The 26709-nt window shown below is 40.8% G+C and overlaps 1 protein-coding gene across 1 annotated transcript in view; it reads right to left on the bottom strand.

The window, feature by feature from the left end:
• Positions 1 to 26709, bottom strand: part of LOC110166453 (poly(ADP-ribose) glycohydrolase-like) — a 77251-nt gene that overhangs the window by 33961 nt on the left and 16581 nt on the right. The window contains 5 exon segments of the mRNA XM_055149865.1: positions 2481 to 2556; positions 4311 to 4371; positions 4458 to 4537; positions 13409 to 13563; positions 18757 to 18849. Of these exon segments, the coding sequence (XP_055005840.1) occupies positions 2481 to 2556; positions 4311 to 4371; positions 4458 to 4537; positions 13409 to 13563; positions 18757 to 18849 (465 nt within the window).

Here is a 26709-nt window from a genome sequence, read left to right as displayed (position 1 = left end):
GACAAACAGTCGCTGGATTTCTCGTTCCTTGGAAAATCCTCTATACAACCTTTAAGAGCGCGTCTAATAGCCCGGAAAATAAGGTAATACGATGTGTCAGAATCCATTTAGTGTTTAAAAAATATCTCAATATATTCTAAATATCGAGATCTCTCCCACCTCTAACTCCAGATCTGTTTGTGATGAAGAAACAACATTAAAACAGATCAGAAAAAAGTATAATCTGGTCCTTTAAAAACAGCTCACACTGGTTTATTTCAGTTTTGCATCTGAATATTTGTCTGTCTCTCTCCTCTCTTTGCTCTTTGGGACAGTGTCGAGCCTGTGGTCCTTCTGACAGCCTGTCATCTCCTCTTCCTCCTCTCCTCCTCCTCCCCCTCCTCCTCTTCCTCCCCCTCTTCCTCTCCTCTCCTCCGTCTCCTCTGTCCATCAATCCGGCGCTAACCCTCGGGACTCGGAGCTGTCAGGGCCACAAACAAAAGGGACGGAAAAGAGCGCGAGACCTGACAGAGAGAGAAAGAGGGAGAGATAAATAGAGAAGGAGGGGGAGAGAAACGAGAAGAGGGGAGAGAGAGAAACAAAGAAGGAAAGAAAGAAAGAGACAATGAAGAAAGGAAAGAGAGAGATGGAGAAGGAGGGAGAAAGAGAGAGAGAAATAAAGAGTGGGTAACAGCAGAGGCGAATAGAAAGAAGGAAGGATGAGGGAGAGAAGAGTAAAGAGAAAGATAGAAAGAAATAAAGAGCAAGAAAGAAGGGGAACAGAGAGAAGAGAGACAAGAGAAGGAGAGATTTAAGAGAGAGAGCGAGAAGATAAGAGAGAAAAAAGAAAGTAGGGTAGAAAGACGAGAGAGGAAGCAAGGAGAGGTGAAAAAGTGGAAGAAAAAGAGAGAGTGATAGAGGAAGGGGAGGAAGGAGGAAAGAGAGATATGAGGAAAGAGAGGAAAGAGGTGAGGAGAGATACAGTTGGAGAGAAAAGAGACAAAGAGGAAGAGAGAGAAGGAGTGGGAGACAGAGGAGGGTTGGAGATAGAGAGAGAAAAGTGCAGAAACAAGAAAAAATAAGGGAGAGAGAAAGAAAAATAAATAAAGAAGGAAAGGAATAGGGAGAGGAATGATACAAATGACAGTAGATTGAGTAAGAGAAAGAGAGAAAAGAGAAAGAGAGAAGACAGAGTGGAAGAAAGAAATGTAGCGTCGTCAGGAAGGAGGAAGGTGAGGGGAGGAGGAAGAGAAGGGATAGAGAAGAGAGGGAGAGAGAAAGAAAGTAAGTGGGGGGGTTGGAGAGAAAGGAAAGAGAGAGAAAAAGAGGGCGAGGGAAGGAGAGAGGGGGAAAGAGAAGCAGAAAGAAAGAGAAAGTGGGGAAGAGAGAAAGGAAAGGAAGGAAAGAGGGGAAAGAGGACAGAGAGGGGGGAGGTGAAGTAGTGGAAATAAGTGAGGTGGAGAGGTGAAGATAAAGAGGAAGAAAGAAAGTAAGTAAGAGGTATGAAACAAATGAGAGAGAGAGAGAGAGAGAGTGAAAAAGGGAGGAAGGAAGAGAGAGAATGGAGTGAGGGGGGAGGTGAAGTAGTGGAAACAAACAGTAAAACAGGCTCAGAGGAGGAGAGGGGGAGAGAAAGAGAAGGGACAGAGGTGAAGATAGAGAGAGAGAGAGAAAGAAAGAAAGAAAGTGGGGGGTGTGAAACAAATGAGAGAGGAAGCGAGAGAGAGAAAGTGGGGATGAGAGAAAGGGAAGGATGGAGAGAGAGGATGGAGAGATGGGGGAGATGAAGTAGCGGAAATTGTGAAACAGGCTGAGAGGGGGAGAGAGGGGGAGGGAGAGAAGGAATAGAGACTAAGGTGAAGATAGACTGAGAGTGAGACAGAGAGAAAGAAAGAAAGAAAGAGGGGGGTGAGAGAGAGACAAAGACAGACAGAGAGAGAGAGAGAAGGAGGAAAAAGGGTGAGGGAAAGAAAGTAGGGAACAGAGAAAGGGAGAGAGGATAGAGAGATGGCGTAGTGTAAAATAAAGTGAAACCGGCTCAGAGGAGAGAGGGAGTGAGGAAAAGAAGGAACAGAGAAGGGAAAGATTGGAAAGTGGAGAAGAGAGAAAGGGAAGGATGGAGAGAGGACGGAGAGATGGAGTAGTGGAAATAAAGAGTGAAACGGGCTCAGAGTCGGTGACCCCGGCCTCTCGTCTGCGGTCCCAGAGCTGTGTCGGTCTGAAGGCTCCTCGCTGCCTCCTCGCTGCCTCCTCGCTGCACAGTGTGGAGTCCGAACGTGGAAACATCTCTGAGGGAATCCTAGTTCAATTTTAGCACAAAAAACTCCCAACTGACATGAACCTCTGTGATCTCAGGGCACAAAATCAACACTTTCAGAATATTCGAGCCTCAAATGCAGAAAGAACTCTACAGGATTACACAGTTTAAAGCTCACGGATTTGCACAATATTTTTTGAGGTTTATCCATTTCAAATATTATTTTATTTTGACGTTTACAAACCTGCAGCATCCCGTGTCCGTCGTCTTCAATGGTGCCTTCACATGTGACGTGGAGTCTGGTCAGCTGCTTCTGAGAACTGAAAAACAAACATAAAATCACGTAATTATTAAAGCTCACATCTGTTAGACTAGGAGTATTTTCACAGAAGGGAAGTCCTAACGGCAAATTTGAGGCAAAGTCGGTAAACCATTTTTTTACATAATTTGAGGGTGCTGATTCAGAATATTTAGTTTACCAAGCTGGATTTTGAGTTTTAAGCCTTCTAATTTGCATATTAATAATATATATATTATTTATGAGTATATTATTCATCCATCCATCCATCCATGTTCTTCCGCTTATCCTGGGCCAGGTCGGGGGGGCATCAGTCCAAGTAGGGACTCCCAGACTTCCTCCAGCTCCAGGGGAAACCCCGAGGCGTTTCCAGGCCAGACGAGAGACACAGTCCCTCCAGTGTGTCCCGGACCTCCTCCCATTGGGACATGCCTGGAACAAGAGGCATTAGAACAGATGCCCTCCCCTCAGCTGCTCCTCTCCACGTGAAGGAGCAGCGGCTCTATTCCGAGCTCCTCCCGTGTGACTGAGCTCCTCACCCTATCTCTAAGGGAGCGCCCAGCCACCCTGCGGAGAAAACTCATTTCGAGCGCTTGTATCTGATCTCGTCCTTTCGGCCATTACCCAGAGCTCATGACCATAGACAGACGGTAAAATCGAGAGCTTCGCCTTTCAGCTCAGCTCCTCTTCACCACAACGGTCCGATACAACGACCACATCACTGCCGACGCTGCACCGATCCACCTGTCAATCTCACGTTCCGTCCTCCCCTCACTCCTGAACAAGACCCCGAGATACTTGAACTCCTCCACTTGAGGCAGAGACTCTCCACCCACCCAGAGAGGACAAGACGCCTTTTTCCGGTTGAGAACTACAGCCTCATAGTTGGAAGAGCTGATCCAGCGACCCAGCCGCTTCACACTCGACTGCAAACCGCCCCAGTGTTGCAGGTCCTGGTCTGATGAAGCCAACAGGACAACATCAGACACGTGTAGAGGTCCAGTGTTCCACGGCCAGGACAAAAACCACGCTGCTGCTCCTGGATCCGAGGTTTGACTATTGGCCAGGTTCTCCTCTCCAGTCCCTGGAATAGACGTTACCGAGGAGGCTGAGAAGTGCGATTCCCCTGGAGTTGGAACACACCCTCCGGTCCCCCTTCTTATACAGAGGGATGACAATGGGGACAATGACTCGAGACTCAACTTGGACTTGCCTGTCTTTGACTTAGGACTGGATTCGGACTTGAGGTCAAAGACTTGAGACTTACTTGAGACTCGCAAAACAACGACCTGGTCTCACTCGTCGCTTAGAGCTTCCCCCACGACCCGACCCCGGATAAACAGAAGAACATGGATGAAAACCACAAATACTGAAGATTCATCACATCAAAGAAAGTTGGTTTGGATTAATTACAAATTTTTAGTTTTTAGTTTTACCATTTGGCAAAGTGACTGGATAATTATCTAGAGAACCAAAACACAAAACGGAAACTTTTACTTTTTTAATGTGGTTCAGCTTCCTGTTATAGGCAACATTTCGAGGACTTTTCACCATTCAAAAGTTTTAAATTGTTAGTTGCTATGACGACGCACTTAATTTTTCATCATTCTGAAACCCAAAGATATGAATAAATCAACATTCGAACATGTAACTTCATATTTAAGGCAACTGTTAATGTCGGTAAAATATGGAAGAAAAATAAACGTGTTAGCTCGTTAGCGTGTTAGCATGTTAGCTCGTTAGCGTGTTAGCCTGTTAGCTTTAGCCACACTGTACCTTCTCCAGTGGACCGGATTCTCCAAACGTCTCCGTGTGAACGTTACGAGTCCATTTGGCACTGAAATCGTAATTAAATGTCAAATGAGAGACTTTTTAAAACATATTTACAAACGTTACTGATTTCAAAATGGCCGCCTCACTCACTCTGTTCTGTCACGGTTTTGAAGTAACACATCAGAGTCTTCAGTTTCTCGATCTTTCTGGACGACGAACCCTCAAACAACCTGAAAACACAAAATAAGAACATTTAAATTCAATCAGGATGCACTTTATTGTCTGTAGAAAACAAAGGAAACCCACCCAGACACAGGAAGAACACGCACACTCCACACAGAAAGACCCGGGAGTCAAACCCATCTTGTTTTTTTTGTCGTAACAGTTCTTACCCATTTATAGGAAGTCTTTTTGAGTCCATATACGAGGACAATAGTGAGGTTATTTAAAACTATTAAACTATATATTTTATTGTTATTACTTCAGGATATTTTATTTGGGAGTTGAGTGTTTTTATCTTCATTTTCGTTGTGTTTATTGGTCTGAAACTGGTCTTGCATCTCCACAAACCTGACTCCTATTTGGCCTGCACAAAGGCCTCATCTTAAAGGGCGAATTATAGTTCAAAGCGCACCGCCGCCGTCACCTTGTCGCCGTCGTTTTTGATTAATAGAACTGCGTCGAGGTCTGTGCGCCATGAAGTAATTCACCGCCAAAACGCTAATGGGCTAGAATATATCTCCATTCATATAAAAGGTCTAAACGTACGACCTGCAGACGTATAATCTCTGAAAAGTTTAACATTCAACAGTCGTGTCCTTTAGTCCAGGGGTGTCCAAACTTTTTTCATCAAGGGCCACATATGTAAACACAGATGAAGCAGAGGGCCATAAACTGATGCTCAATACAGAGAATAATTGAAATATGTGCATGTTTAACACGTTAGAATGAGCCATCAGTCTTTATTCATGCTAAAATCCTTAAAACCACACACTAAATATTAAATATTAATTTTGTCATAGTAGATTTTCAACAAACCTGCAGTAAAAAGTTCATTTTTAATTGATGCAAGGTCATTTGGGTCAATTCACCTGGAAGCCTGAGGGCCAAGAAAAAATGTGTCTGAGGGCCGCATTTTGACCCACGGGCCGTAGTTTGGACATGCCTGCTTTAGTCCGACAGAGGCTGAACTGCATCAGGGCACAAGGAGCGAGCTGTTTTTTTTCACACTAAGGCTACATTCAGACTGCAGGGCTTAACACTCACTTCAGATTTTTTTGTGAAATCCGATGTTTTTGCGAGGTCGTTCACATTTCCAATTAAATGTGACTTGTATGTGACTCCAGTGTGAACATTAAACGGCCCAAAAGTGTCCCACATGTGACACTGGAGACACGACGACGTCAACCGCAGCGAGCGTCTCTGTGTTTACAGAAGTTGTCCAAACATGGACGCAGCATCGAGCACCTGGAGATTTTAAAGTTCCTCTCGTATCGGAGCCAGAACATGAACAACTTACTTGTTTTAAGGAGGAGATTGAGAAGGAGAAGGACGAGGTTTTTGGTCGTGGTGTTTTGTGGGGCAGCGGCAGCGACGTCCGTTGAAAGGAACGTGTGGATGTGGAGACGGAGCCAAGAGTGGTGAGTGGTGATGTGCTTCGCTTCAGTCACACAGAGTTCATTAACAATTTTCGCCTACTTCAGTGCAGAATAGTGACATTTGTGTCTTGTTGATATCGTGAAGGTGGATGAATGCACTTTGGCCGTTCAGACTGAAGTCACATGTCAAAAGATCAGATATGTGTCGGTTTCAGGAGCACATATCCAAGTGTCCTGGGTCACATTTGAAAAAATCGGATCTGTGTCGTTTAGACTGTCATTAAAAGATCAGATATAGGAACATAGAGGCCAAAAAATTGGATTTGGTTCACTTCAGGCTGCAGTCTGAACGCAGCCTTAGTTTATGCAAATGAGCCATGAGGTTTTAAGATTAGTTTCAGTGAGACTTGCACAAAGCTGCATTAAACACATTATAATGTGTTAATAACGGGCTGATGTGGCTCTAGAGTGATTATGGTTTATATGTTGTAAAGTTGAGTTTATTTATGCAGATTAGTAGTAATAATAATGATGATCATTTTAATATAAAAACATTAATGATGAATTGATAATCAATCGTTAATTCTTCCAACGATCGATTAATGAAATTTCATCGACTGTCCATCCCTAATGCAAACTCCACATAACATCCCTCTTTATGATTGCTCGCTTTTCTAAACGTTATACAGTTAATTTTCGATTTTTATATCGGGAAAATAAATAAACTTAAATTACAAAGCCGCCCTCCTGCTTCCTCGCACTAAACTCTGAAAGTGTGGTCCCATGTGAGTTCAGTGAAGCTTTAACTTTTGATCCAGATTAGTTCAGCTCTCACTCACTCCCATTCGCTCCATTATGACGGGACTTTTCTATGGCGCGTTCGGCCCCGGGCGATCATCCATCTACAGTTTAATACGTGCACCACTTCACGGCACTCGGACAAAGAGCGACAAAAATGAAGAGGAAGACGAGAAGAAGAAGAGGAAGAAGAGGAAGAAGAGGAGGAGGAGAGAAGGGCACTAAGGAAACCACCATTTTGAGTAAGTGGTCCTCGGGGGGCACAGAGCGACCTCTATGGAACGCAAATAAATAGAAAAATCTACTTAGAAATGTAAGTGAAAACAAGCTGGGTGAGTTTTTATGTGCATGAAAATAAAGTGGTAAGACATTTGCAAACCTTGGTATTGTTATTTTACACTAAAACGTACACTTATATGTATTAAAAAACATTATTAAGCACAAAGAAATTACCGTATTTTCTGCACTATTAAGCGCTCTGGATTATAAAGCGCTCCGTCATTAAATGGTCTATTTTCAAATTTTTTCCACAAATAAACAGCGTGGGACATTAAAGGAAACACAACAGTGTGATGGGTGAGTGGTTTTGTTTGTTTGTGGTGTTCACGGTGACTCTGGGCTTTGTTCAGTTGTGGCGTGTAGGGAGGCACGTTGCACTCGCTTTTTCGGTTCGTTCCTCCGTTCCGCTCCTCGTCGGCGTGGAGTGATGAGTGTGTCTGTGGGTGTGTTTCGCTGTGCGGTCGCTGTCTGCTCCGTGTGTGTTTGTGTGTTATACTAGACGCGCTCTTAAGCCTCTAACCCCATCAAAAAACAACTGCGCCCCGCAATCCAGAGCGCCCCATACACGAATCCACTCGGGTGTCCCAACACGACTTCAGTAAACTACAAAGCCGCACCACCAACAGAACACACAAATGAAAAACACCCACAGACACACTCATCACTCCACGCCGACGAGGAACAGAACGGACGTTTACGTGACTTATGTGACTGCGATGCCGGACTTTTACACTGCATACGGACTGAACCAGGACTGATTCAGGTCCGGGACCACACCGAGACCAGACTGGGATCAGACCGGGACCAGACTGAGACCGGGACTAAGACCGGGACTAAGACCGGGACTGAGAGCGGGACTGAGACCGAGACCAGACCGGGACCAGACCGGAGGCTCAGAGCCCACAGCAGGGCCGGAGCTCAAAGCTGAGGCTTGGACCCCGCCGAGGCTCGGAGTCAAAGCTCGGAGTCTGCCTTGGTCCCACTCCGGTCTCAGTCCCGGTCTGGTCCTGGTCTCAGTCCCGCTCTGGCCCCGGTCTGGTCTCGGACCTGGATCAGTCCTGGTTCAGTCCGTATGCAGTGCCAAAGTCCGGCATCGCAGTCATGGAAGTCACGTAAACAGAAAATGACAGTTATCCGTTTTTTTCCATTTGTCATTTAAACAGAAAATCGAAAAATGAAAAAAATGAATCGTTATCTGTTTTTTTTTTTTTCATTTTGGTTTTTGGAGACAAATAATGAAGAATATATATATTATATATATATATATATATATATATATATATATATATATATATATATATATATATATATATATATATATATATATATATACACACACACACACATAAATATATATATACATATTTTTTTCGTTTTCTTATTGATTTTTTGTTTTATTTTGAAAAACAAATTAACAAAAAATGATATACAGATTCACACTGTATCTTCAATCAGAACTTTTAATATTCCTGCAGTTGTAAATATATTTAAAGTTTCTCCTGCACTTCCTGTTCACATGTTTCATACTTTTCCTCTGGTCGGGTGTAACTCACACAAACCCCTCTGTGTCTGTACATGTGACACAGTAAAGTGAGGGACGCTGCGTGGCTCCGGGGCATCTGGCTCTTTCATTTGGATTCTTTTACAGGACAAAGCTCGGATCTTCCCCCGAGGCCCTGAGTGTTTAAGTGGACACTGCAGAGACGGACTCAAAACCAACTAACGTCAACGGAGAAAGAGACCGATCCCCGGGCTTATATAAGAGCGCAGAGAGGAAGTACTGAGACCGAGTGATGTAAGAGCCCAAAGGTTAAGGTACTGGTACTGGTACTTAAGAGTCACTGAAGAAAATTACAGGATTATTTTGAAATTTAAAATGGGAAACTTTTAAATATTTACTTTACCTATATTACTTTGAGTTTTAAACCATGATCTAATTTTGTTTCCTCATCAAAAACAGAGCTGGAGACTTTATTTAGTAGAAATTGGCAATTCCAGAGCTGAAATGATCCAAATGATTCTAGTGAACGTGTGTGGAGTTTAAAAACACAGTGGAGCACTTCCTGTATTACCACATGACATCACAAGGTGGAACAGAGTGTTTTCTGTTTTTCTGTTCTAAAGTCAAAATCTGCAGGGTTTGTGTGTTGAACATGTGAATGAAACAAAACAAAACACAACTTCAGGTCTATTTGTGATGAGGAAACTACATTATAATCAGGGGTGTGCAAAAATATCAAAATATCGTTATATCATATCGTTTAATGTGAGGGTAGAGTATCGATATCATGCTGTATCAATAAATCGCCAAGAGTATTTTTTGGTTTATTTTGTCCTGAGAACAACCAGGAGGTGCTGGTCTGCAGAGCCCAGACCTCTGGACGGGACATGGGGCTGAAGGAGTTCAAATACATAGGAAGGTGCCAGGACATTAAGACTACGTTCAGAAGTGACCCAAATCCAATTTTTTGGCCCCTATGTGACCTGCATCTGATCTTTTAATGACACAGATCCGATTTTTTCAAATGTGACCCAGGACACTTGGATATGTGCTCCTAAAACCGATACATATCTGATCTTTTGACATGTGACTTCAGTGTGAACGGCCAAAGTGCATTCATCCACCTACACGTTATCAACAAGACACAAACGTCACTATTCTGCGCTGAAGTAGGAGAAAATTGTTAATAAACTCCATGACACTGAAGTGAAGCACATCACCACTCACCACTCTTGGCTCCGTCTCCACATCCACATGTTCCTTTCGATGGACGTCGCTGCCGCTGTCCCACAAAACACCACGACCAAAAACCTCGTCCTTCTCCTTCTCAATCTCCTCCTTAAAACAAGTAAGTTGTTCATGTTCTGGTTCCGGTACCAGAGGAACTTTAAAATCTCCAGGTGCTCGATGCTGCGTCCATGTTTGGACAACTTCTGTAAACACAGAGACGCTCACTGCGGTTGACGTCGTCGTGTCTCCAGTGTCACATGTGGGACACTTTTGGGCCGTTTAATGTTCACACTGGAGTCACATACAAGTCACATTTAATTGGAAATGTGAACGACCTCGCAAAAACATCGGATTTCACAAAAAAATCTGAATTGAGTGTTAAGCCCTGCAGTCTGAACGTAGCCTAAGACTCTTAAAAACAATCATTATAGTTTTAAATTGGATTCTAAACTGTACAGGGAGCCAATGCAGGGATTTAAGAACAGGAGTGATGTGGTCCCTCCGCTTCGTAAAGAGGATACATTTCTATTTTAAACCAATTTACACAGCTAATCAATAGAAAAAAAGTGATTTTGGCATTAAGTGGCTCTTTAAATTCCCCTGGACACCACATTTCTTTATCCTTCTCAGAGACACTAAAGTAATGCAGTATGGGTCGTCGGAGCTGTGTGTACTCGGGCCTATCGCTCTGGCATCTCTGTAACGACTCAAACGGAGCAGAATCAGATTAAGGACGATTTAAAGATGGCCGCAGTGACAGGGACAAGGCCAAAGACATCTGTCCACATCAGAGTTTCATTCACAACAAACAGAACCCAGAGCGCAGGAAGGAAGCTTCTGGAAACACCATAGATAAAGCTGAGTTATTGATGTCCACCATAATACACGCACCGTATAAATTATTATATTGTGTTCTATTTTTGAAGACGTCGACATAATTTACGCCAGAAACACATTTTTTCTTCTACTTTAAACATGATTTAAACAAAATAAAGGCGTTTTCTTACATTTTTATTTGTCAAATCATAATGGCCACGTTTACATGATGTTTTTCACTTCAGAGTTAATAGTTCTGATTTATTCTCCTTCGAATTTACATGGAGACAATAAATCCGAATTGAAGTTTACATGGAAAACACGTTAAATCGTCTTTATTTAATTCCACTCAGCGTCTGGAGGTGGGGAAGGTTCTGATTGGACAGAGACACAAATGTATTTACGTCGACCGGAAGAAAACAAACACTTCAGCTGCTCCCGGCTTTTCTGTCGTCTCGGTTTGTCGTTACTCCACGGACACAAACACGATCCAAACTTTTTCCGCAGTCGTTCCAATAATAATTGCGAAGCAGCTGGAGAATTCTCTCATCACACTTTACGTCTGTCGGCTGAGGAGGAGAAGGGAAGAGCGTCGGAGAAGGAGGAAGAAGACAAACTGAGCGTGAGGCTGATCTACCTCAGCCCACATCCCGCTCACAAATCCAAAGAGACGTGGAGGAAAGTCCGAAGCCACGACTGGTGGAGCCGGATCGAAGGGCGACACAACGAGCATGAACAACCGACATTATTTTTAAGAAGAATAAACTTTTACATGATTGAGAAATAAATTAATTTGGCTTTAAAATCAGAATAAACCACCCACTTACTTCTAAATTAAAGGTTGTATGGAGGATTTTGTTTTTGTTTTTTTTGTTTCAAGTTGTCAGTGATAGATTATAAAGATGCAGTAGCCTTGTAATTATGATGACCAAAAAAAAGAGAATAAAAATTCATCAACTCTGGACGTGGTGGGGCTAAACATTTGCCAATAGATAACGACACTGCCTCGTTATCTGTGAGCTGACAGGCTGTCAATCAATCTCCCTACGTTTCTAGTGTAACTGACTTGCCTGCGCCGCCGGTACGTGGTTTACGTACGACTGTCACACAGTCCACAGACGCAAGACGCACAGACGCTGTTTACTCCACCAACGCAACAGTTCTTAGCGGCTTTTTTTTACCTATATCTTCCTCACAGTTCGCACAAAGTTTGTTGCAATGGCGACAAGAATCCAGGAGCAGTTCGCCGCAAAAGAAAGTCAGTTTTTGAGGTCGCTGAAAGAAGAAGACAAGGGGAAAAGCAGCGAAGCCAAACTAAGGTGATTCTTGAAGATTCATTCCAGCGATGGCGCAACTGAAGCAGACGCAGGGTCTAAAGACTGACTCACTGGTCCACAAATTACTCCTGGACAGGAAACTTCTGCTTATTATGAAAACGTACTTTATTTCCAAGAGCGAGACAAACGTTTTTCAGGACACGAAAGCGATATCCTATGTCTGAAAACGTAATTTTCAAGGCAAAGAAAGAGTCCGCTTGCTGCTGCGTGTTGTAGCTAGTTCATTCGCACTGAATCTCCGCGCACTCTTCTCTGCACCCCTTTCCTGCTCCTCTCCCCGCTGCCCGTTCCGCTCTTCCCCCTGCTCCTCACTTCTCCGGGCACGGAATCTCCGCGCACTACTCCCCTCTCCTCTCTCTTCTCCCTGCTCCGCTCTTCTCCCTGCTCCTCACTTCTCGTCCGCGAACGAAATGTCCGCACCGCACACCCGCTCCCCCCGTTCCTCACTTCTCCGCCTTGCCTAACCAACACTGTAGTTAGTTGTTTACAAGTCATGTGCAGCACCGGCTGTAAACAAACCTGTTTCTGGCGTAAAGAGGAGGCGGAAGAAGGCGTTTTTACGCAGGGAGCTGTAGGGGAGGGGAGGTGGTTTCACGCATGCACAACATTTGAAAAAGGACAAACAGTCGATGGATTTCTCGTTCCTTGGAAAATCCTCTATACAACCTTTAAGTTTAATTTTTAATAATCATTTTCAATAGGAATTAAGTGTTTAAATGGTCTTTTTAAAGAGGAATTAATTTTTATTCAGAATTTAATTAATTAATTTTTATTAAATCAAAACAGTAAGATCAGATCAGAGGGAGACAATTAGGTAATTTTTTTTTTCATCTTCAAGTATCTCAGGCCTTGTCAACACTAGTTCGTATTTGAGTCGTTTTCGTTGTGGGTGCAGTGTTCGTTCACACTAATCCGACTGAAAACAGCTCCAGAGACGGAACGATCTGGTGCCTCCAGCTCCACGAGTTCATCTGAGTACAGTGTGGACGCCTGAAAACGCTGATACTCTGATGTAGGTCAATGCACCGCGAAGTAATTCACCGCCAAAACACTAAGAGGCTAGAATATCTGTCCATTCATATAAACGTGTGTCTGTGTGTTCAACCTGCAGACGTTTAATCTCTGAAAAGTTTAACATGAACCATCTCCAACACGACAGAAACACAGAACAGACTCACCATCAGCAGAACACCCCTCTGTCACAGAAACAACACTCATATTCCACTGAGTCACTGTGTCCTTTAGTCTGACAGAAACTGAACCACATCAGCGACACAATAACGAGCTGTTTTTTTTGAGCGCTCAGTTTATGCAAATTAGTCATGCAGTTTTAAGTTTTGTTTCTGTAAAATGTAAACAAATGTGCTCAAAGCTGTGTGGACAGAGAAGGATTACGGACACAGAAACGACGTGTCTGGACGCAGATCGTTTCTGATATGGTGATACACGGATTCGTTTCAGTGTAAACGGTGTCTTAATCGACCAGTAGAGTTTTAAAACAGCTTTCCTTCCGTATGTCGTGGTCTGGAGCGAGTGTTGTACCTGTAGAAGTTGATGTTGGGGTAGTTGTAGTATTCTGTTTTCCTGGAGTTTCTTCGGGGAAATGTGCAGAAAAAAGCGTTTGAAAGAAGACAAGAAATCTGCTCCTGCGACAGAGAGATGGAGTGATTCATCCCTCGCTTCAGAAGAGGAAGAGGCTGTGGAGGAGAAGACGAGGGCTGGGTTAGACCTGGGAAAGTCATGATTTAGTCTTTAGACCTATTTTACACCTGGACTAGACCCGGCTTAGTGCTGGTTTAGTGCTGGTTTAGTCCTGGTTTAGTCCTGGTTTAGTCCTGGGTTGGTCCTGGGTTGGTCCTGAAATAGTCTTTAGAACTAATATAGACCTGGTTTAGAACTTGTTCAGATCTGGGAGACCTAGGGTAGTCTTCATTTAGTCCTGGTTTAGTCTTTAGACCTATTTTAGAACCTGGTTTAGAATTTGTTCAGACCTGGCGTACTCCCGAGTTAGTCCTGGTTTAGAGGATTGGTCCTTGTGTAGATACCGGGTCAGTTTTCTTTAGTTCCGGTTAGGTTCTGGTTTAGAAATACTTAAGACCAGGTTTAGTCCTGGTTTAGTCCTGGTTTAGTCCTGGTTTAGTCCTGGTTTAGTCCTGGTCTTGTTTTTTTTGTACAACACCATGATGGGGAGCCAAACTCCAGCATGGGTTTGAGTAAATCTGAGCTATTCTCGTCCAGGTTTAGTCCAGGTTTAAACCCAGTTTTGGTCCTGGTTTGGTATTTGTTTAGACCTGGTTTAGTCCTAATGTAGTCTTAGTTTGAGAACTGATTTGGACCTGGTTTCAACCTGGTTTCTACATGGTTTAAAACTTATCCAGACATGGTGTAGACCTGGTTTAGTCCTGGTTTGGTTATAGTCTTGGTCCTGGTTTAGTCCTAATTTTGTCCAAGTTTTAAGACCTGGTTAAGACCTGGTTAAGAACTTGTTCAGACCTGGTTTAGTCTGAGTTTAAACCAGATTCTAGCCAGTTTTGGACTTGGTTAAGGCCTAACTTTTTCAGATCTGGTGTAGACCTACTTTAGTCCTGGTTTAGTCCTGGTTCAGTCCTGGTTTAGTTGTAATGTAGTCCTAGTTAAGATTTGGTTTAGTCCCAGTTTATTCCTGGTTTAGACCTGGTTTAGACATAGTTGTAGACCTGGTTTAGTCCTGATTTGGTTATAGTTTAGTCCTAATGGAGTCCTAGTCTGAGATCTGGTTTAGTCCTGGTTTAGTTCTGGTCTTGGTTTTTTGTACAAGACCATTACAGAGAGCCCAGGTTTGAGTAGACGTGAGCTATTCTCGTTAACAGGTGATGAAGTCCGTGAGCTAATCTGGATCCTCTCGAGTTGGCGGTGATTACGTGAAGGACTCATCCAGACCTCGGAGAAACTGGAGGTCACTGCAGACGCTCTCAAATATAAACAAACACAGTCACAAACCCGGGGCTGCAAAGTTTAGTCCTGATGTAGACCTGGTTTGGTTCTGTTCTAGTCCTGGTTCAGTTCTGTGGATACAGTCTAGTCCCGATTATTAACCAGATGTAAAGGTCTTTTTTTAGTCCTAATGAAACCCTGGTTATAGCAGTAGTAGTAATAGTAGAAGTAGAAGTAAGAGTTGTAGTAATAGTAGTAATAGTAGTAGTAGTAGTAGTAGTAGTAGTAGTAGTAGTAGTAGTAGTAGTAGTAGTAGTAGTAAGTAGTAGTAGCAGTAGTAGTAGTAGTAGTAGTAGTAGTAGTAGTAGTAGTAGTAGTAGTAGTAGTAGTAGTAGTAGTAGTAGTAGTAGTAGTAGTAGTAGTAGTAGTAGTAGTAGTAGTAGTAGTAGTAGTAGTAGTAGTAGTAGTAGTAGTAGTAGTAGTAGTAGTAGTAGTAGTAGTAGTAGTAGTAGTAGTAGTAGTAGTAGTAGTAGTAGTAGTAGTAGTAGTAGTAGTAGTAGTAGTAGTAGTAGTAGTAGTAGTAGTAGTAGTAGTAGTAGTAGTAGTAGTAGTAGTAGTAGTAGTAGTAGTAGTAGTAGTAGTATAGTAGTAGTAGTATAGTAGCAGTAGTAGTAGTAAGTAAGTAGTAGTAGCAGTAGTAGTAGTAGTAGTAGTAGTAGTAGTAAGTAGTAGTAGTAGTAGTAGTAGTAGTAGTAGTAGTAGTAGTAGTAGCAGTAGTAGTAGTAGTAGTAGTAGTAGTAGTAGTAGTAGTAGTAGTAGTAGTAGTAGTAGTAGTAGTAGTAGTAGTAGTAGTAGTAGTAGTAGTAGTAGTAGTAGTAGTAGTAGTAGTAGTAGTAGTAGTAGTAGTAGTAGTAGTAGTAGTAGTAGTAGTAGTAGTAGTAAGTAGTAGTAGTAGTAGTAGTAGTAGTAGTAGTAGTAGTAGTAGTAGTAGTAGTAGTAGTAGTAGTAGTAGTAGTAGTAGTAGTAGTAGTAGTAGTAGTAGTAGTAGTAGTAGTAGTAGTAGTAGTAGTAGTAGTAGTAGTAGCTAGTAGTAGTAGTAGTATAGTAGTAGTAGTAGTAGTAGTAGTAGTAGTAGTAGTAGTAGTAGTAGTAGTAGTAGTAGTAGTAGTAGTAGTAGTAGTAGTAGTAGTAGTAGTAGTAGTAGTAGTAGTAGTAGTAGTAGTAGTAGTAGTAGTAGTAGTAGTAGTAGTAAGTAGTAGTAGTAGTAGTAGTAGTAGTAGCAGCAGTAGTAGTAGTAGTAGTAGTAGTAGTAGTAGTAGTAGTAGTAGTAGTAGTAGTAGTAGTAGTAGTAGTAGTAGTAGTAGTAGTAGTAGTAGTAGTAGTAGTAGTAGTAGTAGTAGTAGTAGTAGTTTGATATAAACATTTTCAACCTTGCATTTACTTAATTACTACTTTTTTTTTTAAATAATAAATGAATAAATCAATAAAACTTGCATTCTAACAAAGAGCACAGGCGCCTCTCCACAGATCTAACCTGTAACTTGGCCTGGCGTCTGACAGTGGAGCTTTCAGTATAAATGTATTTCTCTGCTGTGTCTTATTCCAAAAAAAACAACAAAAAACTAAACAAAACTGTCCTGACGTATGAAGTGTCTGTGGTGAAAACCATAAATCAGTTGAGGTTAAGTGGCTGCGATTGAAGCACAGAAACAGAAACATAAAACTCAGAGTCTCTGCTCAAGACTGACCCTGACCCCAGAGAAAAAGAGAAAAAGAGACAGATTTACAGATGAGAGTAAGAGGAGGGAAGGAGGGGGGGTAAATGGAGAGAGAGAGGAGAAAGAGAGGATGAGGGGGGGGGAAAGAAGGTAAGAGATAAGACAAAGAAGGGAGAGAAAAAGAGAGGGAGAGGGTAAACAAGTGACCTAGGTGGAGGAGAGATGAGAGAGAGAGGGAGAGAAACAGAGAGATGAGAGGGAAGAGAGGAGAAAGGGAGCAGAAGGGGGAGAAAAGGAGGACAGGTACAGAGGAGAGAGAAGGAGAGAGGGAGAAAGAGGAGAGAGGGAAAGCGGGGAGAGAAAGAGAGAGAAAAGAACGAAGAAGGAGAGAGAGGGAGAGAAGGAGAAGAGGAGAGAGAGGGAGAGAAGGAGAAGAGGAGAGAGAGGGAGGGAGGGAGAAGAGGAGAGGGAGGGAGAGAGGGTGAAAGGAGGAGAAAGAAGAGAGGGTGGAGAGAGAGGGAGAAAGACAAAGAGAGAAGAGAGCGGAAAAGAAATTAGGTAGTAGTAGGAGTAGAAGTAGTAGTAGTAGTACTAGTAGTAGTACTAGAAGTAGTACTAGTAGTAGTACTAGTAGTAGTAGTAGTAGTAGTAGTAGTAGTACTAGTAGTAGTAGTAGTAGTAGTACTAGTAGTAATAGTAGTAGTAATAGTAGTAGTAGTAGTAGTAGTAGTAGTAGTAGTAGTAGTAGTAGTACTAGAAGTAGTAGTAGTAGTAGTAGTAGTAGTAGTAGTAGTAGTAGTAGTAGTAGCAGCAGTAGTCATAGTAGTAGTAGTAGCAGTAGCAGTAACAGTAGTAGTTGTAGGAGTTGTGGTATTGTAGTATTTGTAGTAGTAGTAGTTTTTGTAGTATTTGTAGTAGTAGTAGTATTTGTAGTTTTTGTAGTATTTGTAGCATTTGTAGTATTGTAGTTTTTGTAGTATTTGTAGTATTTGTAGTAGTAGTAGTAGTATTTGTAGTTTTTGTAGTATTTGTAGTATTTGTAGTAGTAGTAGTATTTGTAGTTTTTGTAGTATTTGTAGTAGTAGTAGTATTTGTAGTTTTTGTAGTATTTGTAGTATTTGTAGTTTTGTAGTATTTGTAGTTTTTGTAGTATTTGTAGTATTTGTAGTATTTGTAGTATTTGTAGTAGTAGTAGTATTTGTAGTTTTTGTAGTAATAGTAGTATTTGTAGTATTTGTAGTATTTGTAGTAGTTTTTGTAGTATTTGTAGTATTTGTAGTAGTTTTTGTAGTATTTGTAGTATTTGTAGTAGTAGTAGTATTTGTAGTATTCGTAGTAGTAGTAGTATTTGTAGTATTTGTAGTATTTGTAGTTTTTGTAGTTTTTGTAGTAGTAGTAGTATTTGTAGTTTTTGTAGTATTTGTAGTATTTGTAGTTTTTGTAGTAGTAGTTGTAGTATTTGTAGTATTGTAGTATTTGTAATATTTGTAATATTTGTAGTTTTTGTAGTATTGTAGTATTTGTAGTTGTATTTGTAGTAGTAGTAGTATTTGTAGTATTTGTAGTATTTGTAGTATTTGTAGTATTTGTAGTATTTGTAGTTTTTGTAGTATTTGTAGTATTTGTAGTAGTAGTAGTATTTGTAGTTTTTGTAGTATTTGTAGTTTTGTAGTAGTAGTAGTAGTAGTATTTGTAGTATTTGTAGTATTTTGTAGTAGTATTTGTAGTTTTTGTAGTATTTGTAGTATTTGTAGTATTTGTAGTATTTGTAGTATTTGTAGTTTTTGTAGTATTTGTAGTAGTAGTAGTATTTGTAGTTTTTGTAGTATTTGTAGTATTTGTAGTTTTTGTAGTAGTAGTAGTATTTGTAGTTTTTGTAGTATTTGTAGTATTTGTAGTATTTGTAGTATTTGTAGTATTTGTAGTATTTGTAGTATTTGTAGTAGTAGTAGTAGTATTTGTAGTATTTGTAGTAGTAGTAGTATTTGTAGTATTTGTAGTAGTAGTAGTTTGTAGTTTTGTAGTATTTGTAGTATTTGTAGTATTTGTAGTATTTGTAGTATTTGTAGTATTTGTAGTAGTAGTAGTAGTATTTGTAGTATTTGTAGTATTTGTAGTATTTGTAGTATTTGTTAGTAGTAGTTTTGTAGTATTTGTAGTTTTTGTAGTATTTGTAGTTTTTGTAGTATTTGTAGTATTTGTAGTATTTGTAGTATTTGTAGTATTTGTAGTAGTAGTAGTATTTGTAGTATTTGGTACCTTGGTGATGAGCTGTGGAGTCTTCATCACTAACTGGACCATCTCTGGCAGCACCGACTCAAACAGATGTTCAGCCGAGTCCGGGTCCAGGACCTGAGACCAACAGCTGGAGTTTAACGTTTGATTTTCTCCATAAATTAAAATTCAGAAATGTTTAATTTGGCTCAAGAGGCAGATGTGAGTTTACAATTTTACACATCAAATTCTGAGATCGTCAAACTTTACAAGACACAATGAATTAAAAAAATAAATAATAATAAAATAATTTGACACAGAAACAAACAAAAAAATAGATGCCAGTGCAATTTGAATTCATGTATTAAATATTTTTAGTTTTTCTCTTTAAATTAAAATTCAGAAAATCATTTGTGTTTAAATTGAAAGGCAGATGTGAGTTTACAATCATCAAACTTTAAAAGAGACACATAAAAAAAAATAATAAAAATAAATGACAACGGATCAACATGTTTCAGCAAATAAAATTTCTGAAGATTTTATACTAAAAATTGAAAAATTACTGTCATTTTGCTCTGGGTTTCAGATGACATCACAACATTCACAGCAGGTCAATAATATTTAATACAGATGGAGGAAGAGAAAATGAATATTGTTAAAATGCAGATTTCAGTCGTAATACAGAGAGTTTGGTCTTGGGTCTGTTGGTGTTGTCACGGTACTAAAATTTCAAACTCGATTTCAAAACTAGGAATAGACTCTTCACATTTACATCACAAAACCGGAGGACGTTTGGAAACATGTGGATGACGACTTTTTTTGGGCTCCGTCGGCGAAAATAACTGACAAAATCTGGGAAAACTGAGAAAATGGCGCAGTTCTCTTCATTTACATGTCATTGTATTTTTTTCTTTTTTCCTTTTATAAACTGCCAATTAATTTGTGTATTTTAATTTGTCTAACTTAATTTAAAAAAACAACAGTTCTAACCAGCTGCTAGTAAATGACATAGAAGACACACGTAGAGTCCCGTGTCGTGAAGATGCTGCTGCTGAATCCACGGTTTTATCACACCGGAAGTCGTCATCGGCATGTTTCCAAACGTCCAGACGGTAAGTGTGAATACAGCATATACTGATCCAATAGGCGAGTTTCAGCTGACGTCATTGTTATTAAAAGCCCGCGTTGCTGCTGGGAAATATTTTGGTCGGAGGCAAGAAACACGATAGCGTCAAAAACAGTGCGTAACCTCGCGTATTTATCCCCGATAATGGTAAATTCCTGCTGCATTATCGAAAGCACAAATAGAAGCACGGAAGAAGGAAAATGTCTTTTTCGTATTCTGAGTGAAAAGAACCGCTAACGGTGAATTAAACGGCTTTCAAACATCCGCAGAGCAAACGTAGAAGATCCTAACAAACCGTGGACTCCAACAAGTTCAACAACACATCGAGACTCTTGGAGGTTTTCATCTTTTCTGCTGTGAATGACCCAGGAGTTTCCACCAAGTCATTGAGGATATCGCCCAAGTGAATATTTGTCCAGGTAGTTGGCGATTCTGACCAGAACTTTGGTTTGGTCCACCTTTTGTAGAGGTTGAAAAGGGTGATTTGTCGTCCGTCGATGCTTATGACCAATTTCTGGTCAAATGGTCTTGGGTCCTCTGCCGTTAGAGTGGATAAATAACCGGGATCAATACCCTTTACGTGCTTTCTCGCTCCGTCCGTCATGTTGAATTAGTGTTTCTTGCCGCTGACCAAAATAATTCCCAGCATGCAACGCGCGCTTTTGTCAACAATGAAACTCGCCTATACAACTCTTTATTTAGACACTATAGAAAGTGAGTTTCAACATTAAATCATAGTACTTTCTTTTCTCTTCTCATTTGGCCTTAAAGCAGGGGTGTAGAAGTCTATGTGCTCTTATACTTATTCTGATCTCCTGTACCACTGTCACTTGGCTCTACTGTGCATGTCTCCTGCAGAAAGAGCCTCTGTCCTGGCTGCATCATGTCAGTCGATCGCACCATTACTTCTGCACCACTGAACAATTTAACATTTAAACTAACTTATAAAGACGACTGAGAAGACTGAACACAAATGCACCAAAAACAAAATCAGATTTTGCAGATTACAAACTGCAAGTCGTGAAATCTGCAGCTGAAAACGGAAATCAAGCAGCAGAAAGAAAGTTTGGAGTGAGAGAGAAACTTGTGACAGCGGGAGGATGAACCATGAAACTTTCCTGAAGTCACTGGATGGATGGACAAAGTCTGGACTTCAGTGACACCGAAACCATCCTGTCGGGATTCAGAAAGACCCGAATAATTCTAACTGGAACTGACAGCGACACAGAAGAGGAAGCGGCGCTCTGTTTACCTCCGGAGGTTGAGGAGTTGCTCAGAAGTGACACCGAGGATGAAGAATTGAATGGATTTAGTGATTTGGAGTGAGATGGAGAGTTTGTTAAACTTGTTCTGTTCTGTTGTTGATGTTATAGTTTATCTGAAGAACTGTTCATATGTGACGTTAACAGTCTGTTGTTCTCTCTTCTATTGTTTTTATTACAGCTCGACTTTACACAGGAAATGTCGGTTCCTGGTCTCTGATTTTATAAAATAAATTTCCCCCAAAAAGTGCAACTTATATATGTGTTTTTTTTTTTTCTTCTTCATTACACATTTTTTGGCTGGTGCGACTTATACTCCGGAGCGACTTATACTCCGAAAAATAAAGTAAGTTGAAATTTTAAGGCTAAATTGACCCATTTCTATGACTCAGGATTTGTGAATGTGCAGAAACTCCATCTCATTCACTTTATATTGGCCAAAGCGCTGCATGACTCACGGATACCAGGTTACCCCGAGTTTCGATCGATAGTAACGTTATTAGAAATGTCCCCATGTATTCTACACTTCTAAATGTCATCTTCACAAAACGGAAACCCCAATTACGAACAATACAAAGGTTAAAGAGCAGCATGACTCAGGGGGGGAGCCTATTCTAATCGGCCTATTCATTTGAGCTGATCGGATTAGTGCTGTTTACATGATTCTACACTGTACCGGGTTTTATGTAATGCGCATTTCTGTATCGTCCGAGCAAATGTCAGCGTGACGTTTCAGACAACAGTAACGTAATAAAGACGGGAGCGCGGCTGAGTCATGGGTCTCCCTTTTAAAGTCGTGTGGTCAACTCCCAACGATCAGGATTTGTTGTCATTTTAATGTGTTAAAAGGCAAAAAAAAAAAAAAAATTATTAACTTTTTTTTTGGCTCAAACAGACGTCATAAAGGCTGTTTAGAGGACTACACCATACTCAGCCTTATGTGACAGATAATACTCCCTACAACTGTACAACAACTCAGCCTCATGTGACAGATAATACTCCCTACAACTGTACAACAACTCAGCCTCATGTGACAGATAATACTCCCTACAACTGTACAACAACTCAGCCTTATGTCACAGATAATACTCCCTACAACTGTACAACAACTCAGCCTTATGTAACAGATAATACTCCCTACAACTGTACAACAACTCAGCCTCATGTAACAGATAATACTCCCTACAACTGTACAACAACTCAGCCTCATGTAACAGATAATACTCCCTACAACTGTACAACAACTCAGCCTCATGTAACAGATAATACTCCCTACAACTGTACAACAACTCAGCCTTATGTCACAGATAATACTCCCTACAACTGTACAACAACTCAGCCTTATGTAACAGATAATACTCCCTACAACTGTACAACAACTCAGCCTCATGTAACAGATAATACTCCCTACAACTCTACAACAACTCGGCCTTATGTGACAGATAATACTCCCTACAACTGTACAACAACTCAGCCTCATGTAACAGATAATACTCCCTACAACTGTACAACAACTCAGCCTTATGTCACAGATAATACTCCCTACAACTGTACAACAACTCAGCCTTATGTGACAGATAATACTCCCTACAACTGTACAACAACTCAGCCTGATGTAACAGATAATACTCCCTACAACTGTACAACAACTCGGCCTCATGTAACAGATAATACTCCCTACAACTGTACAAAAACTCAGCCTTATGTAACAGATAATACTCCCTACAACTGTACAACAACTCAGCCTTATGTAACAGATAATACTCCCTACAACTGTACAACAACTCAGCCTGATGTAACAGATAATCCTGGTTCCTGTCAATCATTATTTCATCGTTGCTCTTCTGTTTTCATTACGACCTCTTGTATACAGCCTGGATATATGTTTTTTCATTACTTGTATATATTATATTATATATTTACTTGTATATATTATATTTATTTTGACTTGTACATATACATTTATATATTTACGCCTTTCTCTGTGTTATTATAATATTATACTGTGATGTGCGAGCTGCTGTGTCCAAGTAATTTCCCTTGTGGATCAATAAAGTTTGTCTAAGTCTTACAGTAAAACTTAAACAACAATAAACTGTAGGTTAACATTTATAATATAATATTTCCATAAAATATCCAGTCCACATTTATATTAGTGACAGGGTCTGTTTATTCTGCTATATGTGTCCAAACAAGGTGCAAGGTGTCTTGCCTAAGGACACAACATCAGTTACACTAGAGTCACTGTTCCCAGTATTTTCCCATCTAAGCACCAGGCCCAATCATAAAGTAATATAGTAGTACTTCGAGTAATAGTCTGTCAGTATGTTTTACTTTTATGTCATAGTAGTAGTAGTAGTAAAAGTTGCTGTAGTAGGAGTCGCTGTACTGGTTGTAGCCACCAGTATGTATCAAGACTCATGTCTTGTCTTAGTAGTAGTAGTAGGAGTACTCAGTATATGTATCAGGTCTAATGTTGTATCCATGCACATTTGTCCTGAAGTAGTAGTAGTAGTAGTAGTAGTAATAGTAGTATTACTAGAAGTAGACCCAGTATATGTATCAAGTCTAGTGCCTTATCTGTGTACATTTGTATTATAGTAGTAGTAGTAGTAGTACACAGTCTATGTATCAGCTCTAGCTCAGTATCTGTGTACTGTATTGTAGTAGTAGTAATAATAGTAGCAGTAGTAGTAACAGTAGCAGTAACAGCAGTAGTCAGTACATGTAATAATAGTAGCAGTAGTAGTAGTAGTAGTAGTAGTAGTAGTAGTAGTAGTAGTAGTAGTAGTAGTAGTAGTAGTAGTAGTAGTAGCAGTAGCAGTAGCAGTAGCGAGTACATGTATTAGGTGTAAGCCATATCCGTACACATTTGTATTGTAGTCGTCGCAGTAATAGTAGTAGTAGTAGCAGTAGCAAGTACATGCATCAGGTGTAGCGCCGTATCCGTGTACATTTGTATTGTAGTATTAGTATTAATAGTAGTAGCTGTAGTAGCAGTAGTAGCAGCAGTAGTGAGTACATGTATCAGGTGTAGCGTCGTATCCGTGTACATTTGTATTGTAGTATTAGTATTAATAGTAGTAGTAGTAGTAGCAGTAGCGAGTACATGTATCAGGTGTAGCGCCGTATCCGTGTACATTTGTATTGTAGTATTAGTATTAATAGTAGTAGTAGTAGTAGTAGTAGCAGTAGCGAGTACATGTATCAGGTGTAGCGTCGTATCCGTGTACATTTGTACTGTAGTATTAGTATTAATAGTAGTAGTAGTAGTAGCAGTAGCGAGTACATGTATCAGGTGTAGCGTCGTATCCGTGTACATTTGTATTGTAGTATTAGTATTAATAATAGTAGTAGTAGTAGCAGTAGCGAGTACATGTATCAGGTGTAGCGTCGTATCCGTGTACATTTGTACTGTAGTATTAGTATTAATAGTAGTAGTAGTAGTAGCAGTAGCGAGTACATGTATCAGGTGTAGCGCCGTATCCGTGTACATTTGTATTGCCGCGTGCGTCGGGCTAAACGGCGGGGTAAATAATGGCCTCCCTGTGGTCATAAACAGCTCCGGCGGGGTTATAGATGCCCCGAGTCGGCGGCGCGCGGAGCCGTACGACGCTCGCCGTACATCACGCTAACACGGCTAACTGAGGAGGTGACGCCGTACAAGCCGCTACATCAAAACATGACAACGTAATCACACAGAGCGCTAGGCGACGCGGATCAGGCAGGAGATACGGCCATTTTACAGTGACCTTTGAACAAGTGAGGTAATACAAGAGCTACGGAGACAGACAGGAGCGGTCTTTTCTCGTTTATTTCCAAAGACTAGTGTTTGTTTAAAGGTGCACTGTGTAGATTTTCTGGTGGAGGGTTCATCAGACGCTTTTCTTCAAATCAGAACAAGTTACAGGTCAGATCTGTGGAGAGGAGACACCGCTCACAGTCAAAAATAAAGTGTTTAATGTCACACTGGTCACGTTTAATCCGTGTATCGTTCGTTCATTCGTTTTTCAAAATAAAACCAGGACTAAAACAGAACTACTCCAGGACTAAAAACACAAGTAAAACAGAACTAAACAGAACTAAAACAGGACTAAAGCAGGACTAAACCAGAACTAAAGCAGGACTAAAACAGGACTAAACAGGACTAAAACAGGACTAAAGCAGGACTAAAACAGGACTAAACCAGGAGTAAAACAGGACTAAACCAGGAGTAAACAGGACTAACAGGACTAAAACAGGACTAAAGCAGGACTAAAACAGGACTAAAACAGGACTAAAGCAGGACTAAACCAGAACTAAAGCAGGACTAAAGCAGGACTAAACCAGAACTAAAACAGGACTAAAGCAGGACTAAAACAGGACTAAACCAGGAGTAAAACAGGACTAAAGCAGGACTAAAACAGGACTAAAGCAGGACTAAAGCAGGACTAAAGCAGGACTAAACAGGACTAAACAGACTAAAACAGGACTAAAACAGGACTAAACAGGACTAAAACAGGACTAAACAGGAGTAAACAGGACTAAACCAGGAGTAAAACAGGACTAAACCAGGACTAAAACAGGACTAAAGCAGGACTAAAACAGGACTAAAGCAGGACTAAAACAGGACTAAAACAGGACTAAACAGGAGTAAAACAGAACTAAAGCAGGACTAAAGCAGGACTAAACAGGTCCAAGCTCTACCCCAGAACTGAACCAGAACTAAACCAGGTCTCAGTCCTGGTCTCGGTCCCAGTCTGATCCCAGTCTTGTCCCGGTTTTCTGATCACCAGACAGTCTACATGGGTGCACGTCCAGGTCAATCCCGACACTTCTGGATCAGCCCTGGTTTAGTCCTGGTTAAGTTCGGGTTTAGTCCTGGTTTTGGTTTTGGACTGAGACCGGGACCAGGACCGGACCAGGACCAAGACCAAGACCAAGACCAGGAGTGAGACTGGTTCAGTCCTGGTTCAGTCCGACCACTACAAACTGTTTAAAAAATTTCCAGCTAAAATTAATGTTCAAATCCAGATTTTTCTTATAAAACTTGAGTTCCTGGGTTTGTCATCAACATTTTTTAATAAAAAAATGTGTTTTCATTCAAGTAACAAGGAATAATTAAGATGTGAAAGTGACAGAAGCATAAAACCAGGTCTAAACCAGGTCTAAACCCTAACCAGACTAAACCAGGACTAAACCTAAACCAGGACTAAACCAGCTCTAAACCAGCTCTAAACCAGGACTAAACCAGCTCTAAACCAGGACTAAACCAGCTCTAAACCAGGACTAAACCTCTAAACCAGGACTAAACCAGCTCTAAACCAGGACTAAACCAGCTCTAAACCAGCTCTAAACCAGGACTAAACCAGGTCTAAACCAGGACTAAACCACTCTAAACCAGCTCTAAACCAGGCTCTAAACCAGCTCTAAACCAGGACTAAACCAGGTCTAAACCAGGTCTAAACCAGGTCTAAACCAGCTCTAAACCAGCTCTAAACCAGGACTAAACCAGCTCTAAACCAGGTCTAAACCTCTAAACCAGGACTAAACCAGGACTAAACCAGGTCTAAACCAGCTCTAAAACCAGCTCTAAACCAGGACTAAACCAGGCTCTAAACCAGGCTCTAA

This window comes from Boleophthalmus pectinirostris, unplaced genomic scaffold (genome assembly GCF_026225935.1).
Source record: "Boleophthalmus pectinirostris isolate CB_2022bp ecotype Guang Dong unplaced genomic scaffold, ASM2622593v1 HiC_scaffold_14, whole genome shotgun sequence".
Classification (NCBI taxonomy): Eukaryota; Metazoa; Chordata; class Actinopteri; order Gobiiformes; family Gobiidae; genus Boleophthalmus; species Boleophthalmus pectinirostris.
This window is presented reverse-complemented; position numbering and strand designations above follow the sequence as displayed.